Consider the following 3,125-nt stretch of genomic DNA (forward strand, 5'->3'; position numbering starts at 1 on the left):
TGGGAAAGGCAAAACTATAGGGACAGAAAACAGGTAACTGTGGTGGGGAGGGGTCAACTCTAAGCGGACGCTGGGTTTTAGTGGTAGTCACAGTGATATGACTTTGACAACACATGCAGGACTACATACTTTAAAAAGGGTGAATATTGTTGTATTTTACTGTATACCTTGAAGAAAAAAAAGAAAGAACACCTGAGAGTCACTTGACGTAATTGCTCAAGTCACATTGCAAACACCTGGTGTATTAGGTCTGGTCTGCCTCTGACACTCCAAGTTCTTTTTTTGTTGTTCTTTTTTTGAGTCGGAGTCGCTCTCTGTCACCCAGGCTGGAGTGCAGTGGCACGATCTTGACTCACTGCAACCTCCACCTCCTGAGTTCAAGTGATTCTCCTGCCTCAGCCTCCTGAGTAGCTGGGACTACAGGCATGTGCCATCATGTCTGGCTAATTTTTGTATTTTTAATAGAGATGGGGTTTTACCATGTTGACCAGGCTGGTGTCAAACTCCCAACCTCAAGTGATCGGCCTACCTCAACCTCCCAAAGTTCTGGGATTACAGGCACCTAGCCAGGTAACTGCCCCAAGTTTTCAACAAATGCCTCACGTACGTTCTATATCATTTAAATAAATATATTGATTTGAGTGAATTTAGAGCTTCAGGTAATCCGCTGAGAGTTAAACTAGTGAAAATAAGTCAATAAGCCATTGTTATTATCTGTCTTCTCCTGACTCTCTGTGTTTTCTTCCCAGTCTCCTCGGCAGATGCCTCCTCCTCAGACACCCGACAAGTATTGGCGTCCTGGTCCCTATTAGTTTCTACTCTCCATCCGTGGGTGCTAGTCTCTGTCTCCAGGGCTTTTCTTTTTCTTCTGTCTTTTTTTTCTTTTTATAAAAGTAAAACTGTCTTTATTGCAAATGACACAATCTTTGCTACAAAAATATTCCAGGGCTTTTTGATCATTACTTGCATGGCTGTGAGCCTCGGATCTACGTTTTCAGCTCAGGCTTTTTCTTAATCCCTGTTCTGAATCTTAGGACTTAAATACTTTGTTTTTCTTAAATTTTGTGCATCAGGAATTAAGGAAGGGCTTAGCTGGGTGGTTAGTAATGATCCCCGTGGCATCCACCAAGCTGCTGGAGCTGGCGGAGCCACTTCAGGATGGCTTCTTCATGCACATGTGTGTGTCTAGGAGGGGACGGCTGGTGCTGAGACTGTGAGGTCAGCTGGGCCTGAGAGCATCTACCCAAGGCCACTCCCTGTCCCCTGGGCTTCCGATGGCACAGTCACAAACATTTTTCGTTTTTCTGTAATCATAAATGTTGAATTTTGCCCTATGGTTTATGTTTTCAAGACTGTATTGGAGGAATTCTTTGCCACTTCATGTTACAAAATAGCAGACACCTTCATGGGGCCATGTGAGATTTAATGTGATACTGGAACCTTAAATTATTGTGCAGCACAAAGCTGCCTAGCCAACCTGAATACGCACCTAGGAATTATTATGTGTGATAGAAATAAAGGCTCATGTCTGTAATCCCAGCACTTTGGGAGGCTGAGGCCGGTGGATCACTTGAGCTCAGGTGTTTGAGACCAGCCTGGGCAATATGGTAAAATCTTATCTCTACAAAAAACACAAAAATTATCTGGGCATGGTGGCACCAACTGAATAGTTTTACTCTTCTCTTTTAGTTTCTTTTCTCAGAATTTCAAATCTTTCCATTAACTTTCTTGTTTTACTGTTCATCAAAGGCAACTAATAAAGTTTATGTTCTGAAAGGTGACGTGCCAATAGTAAAATAGAAAACAGTATGTCATTTAAATGTTCTCTTTCTAATTCCAGTGTTACTTATCATAGAGTTACTTAAAAAATACTTATTTAGGTCCACGCCGCCCGTGGCACCACCTGCCCGCAGGCCTAGCGTCTGCCGCCGCCAAGGGAGTGCAGGTGGAAACCATCTTCCTCTGAGACAGGTGCATCTTCCCCAAGTGCGGCCAGACCTGCGTGGTGCACTACACCAGGATGCTTAAAGATGGAAGGCAATTTGATTCCTCCCGGGACAGAAAGAAGCCCTTTAAATTTATGCTAGGCAAGCAGGAGGTGGTCCGAGGCTTGGCAAAAAGGGTTGCCCAGATGAGTGTGGGTCAGAGAGCGAAACTAACTATATCTCCAGATTATGCCTATGGTGCCACTGGGCACCCAGCCATCATCCCACCATATGCCACTCTAATCTTCAATGTGGAGCTTCTAAAACTGGAATGACAGGAATGGCCTCCTCCCCTAGCTCCCTGTTCTTGGAGGGATCTGGTGCCTCCAGATGCATGCACATTAATCAGTATGGCGCTCTTCCTGATGTTCCACTCTGCTCTGTATAGACATCTGCCCTGACTGAATGTGTTCTGTCACTCAGCTTTGCCTCCAACACCTCCGTCTCCTCTTCCCCCTTCTCCTCCTATGTGTGTTTACCTAAACTATATGCCATAAACCTCAAGTTATTCATTTTATTTTGTTTTCATTTTGGGGTGAAGATTCAGTTTCAATCTTTTGGATCTAGGTTTCTAATTAAGTACATGGTCAAGTATTAACAGCACAAGTGATAGGTTAAATTTAGAATAGGAATTGGTGTTGGAAGGGGTTGCAGGAATATTTTATTTTGTCTTATTGAATGAAATTTTATCTGTTATATATTAAACATTTTTGGTGCTGTGTTACAAAGCCATAGCGGATTTGAGGCACTATTGAGGGCTGAATTATTCTCCAAGTGGAGAGATGTCCTTGGGTTAAATTAAAAGCCTTACCTAAAACTGAGGTGGGGATGGGGAGAGCCTTTGCCTTCACCAGTCCCACCTGCCCTCCCCTTAACCCTCGGCCTTTGAAAGCAGGTCATTTTCACTGCAATGTTGGACACCACAGGTATCTGTCCCTGGGTCAGCAGGGACCTCTGAAGCCTTCTTTGTGGCCTGGCTTATTATTTTTTTTCCATCCTGTGTTTTTTCTAATGGACTTTCAGGAATTTTGTAATCTCATAACTTTCCAAGCTCCACCACTTCCTAAATCTTGAGAACTTTAATGGACAGTTTAAATTGCAGGTGCTGTTTGTAGACTTAACACCCTGAAAGCCCAGCCA

The 3,125-nt window shown here is 43.6% G+C and overlaps 1 protein-coding gene across 1 annotated transcript; it reads left to right on the forward strand.

Moving 5' to 3' along the window:
* The first annotated feature begins 2,020 nt into the window (after positions 1-2,020).
* Positions 2,021-2,260, forward strand: LOC105725898 (peptidyl-prolyl cis-trans isomerase FKBP1A-like). Its single transcript, XM_064373474.1, has one exon. The coding sequence runs from the start codon at positions 2,021-2,023 to the stop codon at positions 2,258-2,260; it is 240 nt and encodes a 79-aa protein (XP_064229544.1).
* Positions 2,261-3,125: the final 865 nt, after the last annotated feature.

Source organism: Aotus nancymaae, unplaced genomic scaffold (genome assembly GCF_030222135.1).
Source record: "Aotus nancymaae isolate 86718 unplaced genomic scaffold, 86718_ANA_hifiasm-v0.15.2.pri h1tg000009l, whole genome shotgun sequence".
Taxonomy (NCBI): domain Eukaryota; kingdom Metazoa; phylum Chordata; class Mammalia; order Primates; family Aotidae; genus Aotus; species Aotus nancymaae.

Excerpts from the sequence above, each read along its gene's own strand:
- LOC105725898 (XM_064373474.1), top strand. The coding sequence starts at position 2,021 with ATGCTTAAAGATGGAAGGCAATTTGATTCCTCCCGGGACAGAAAGAAG.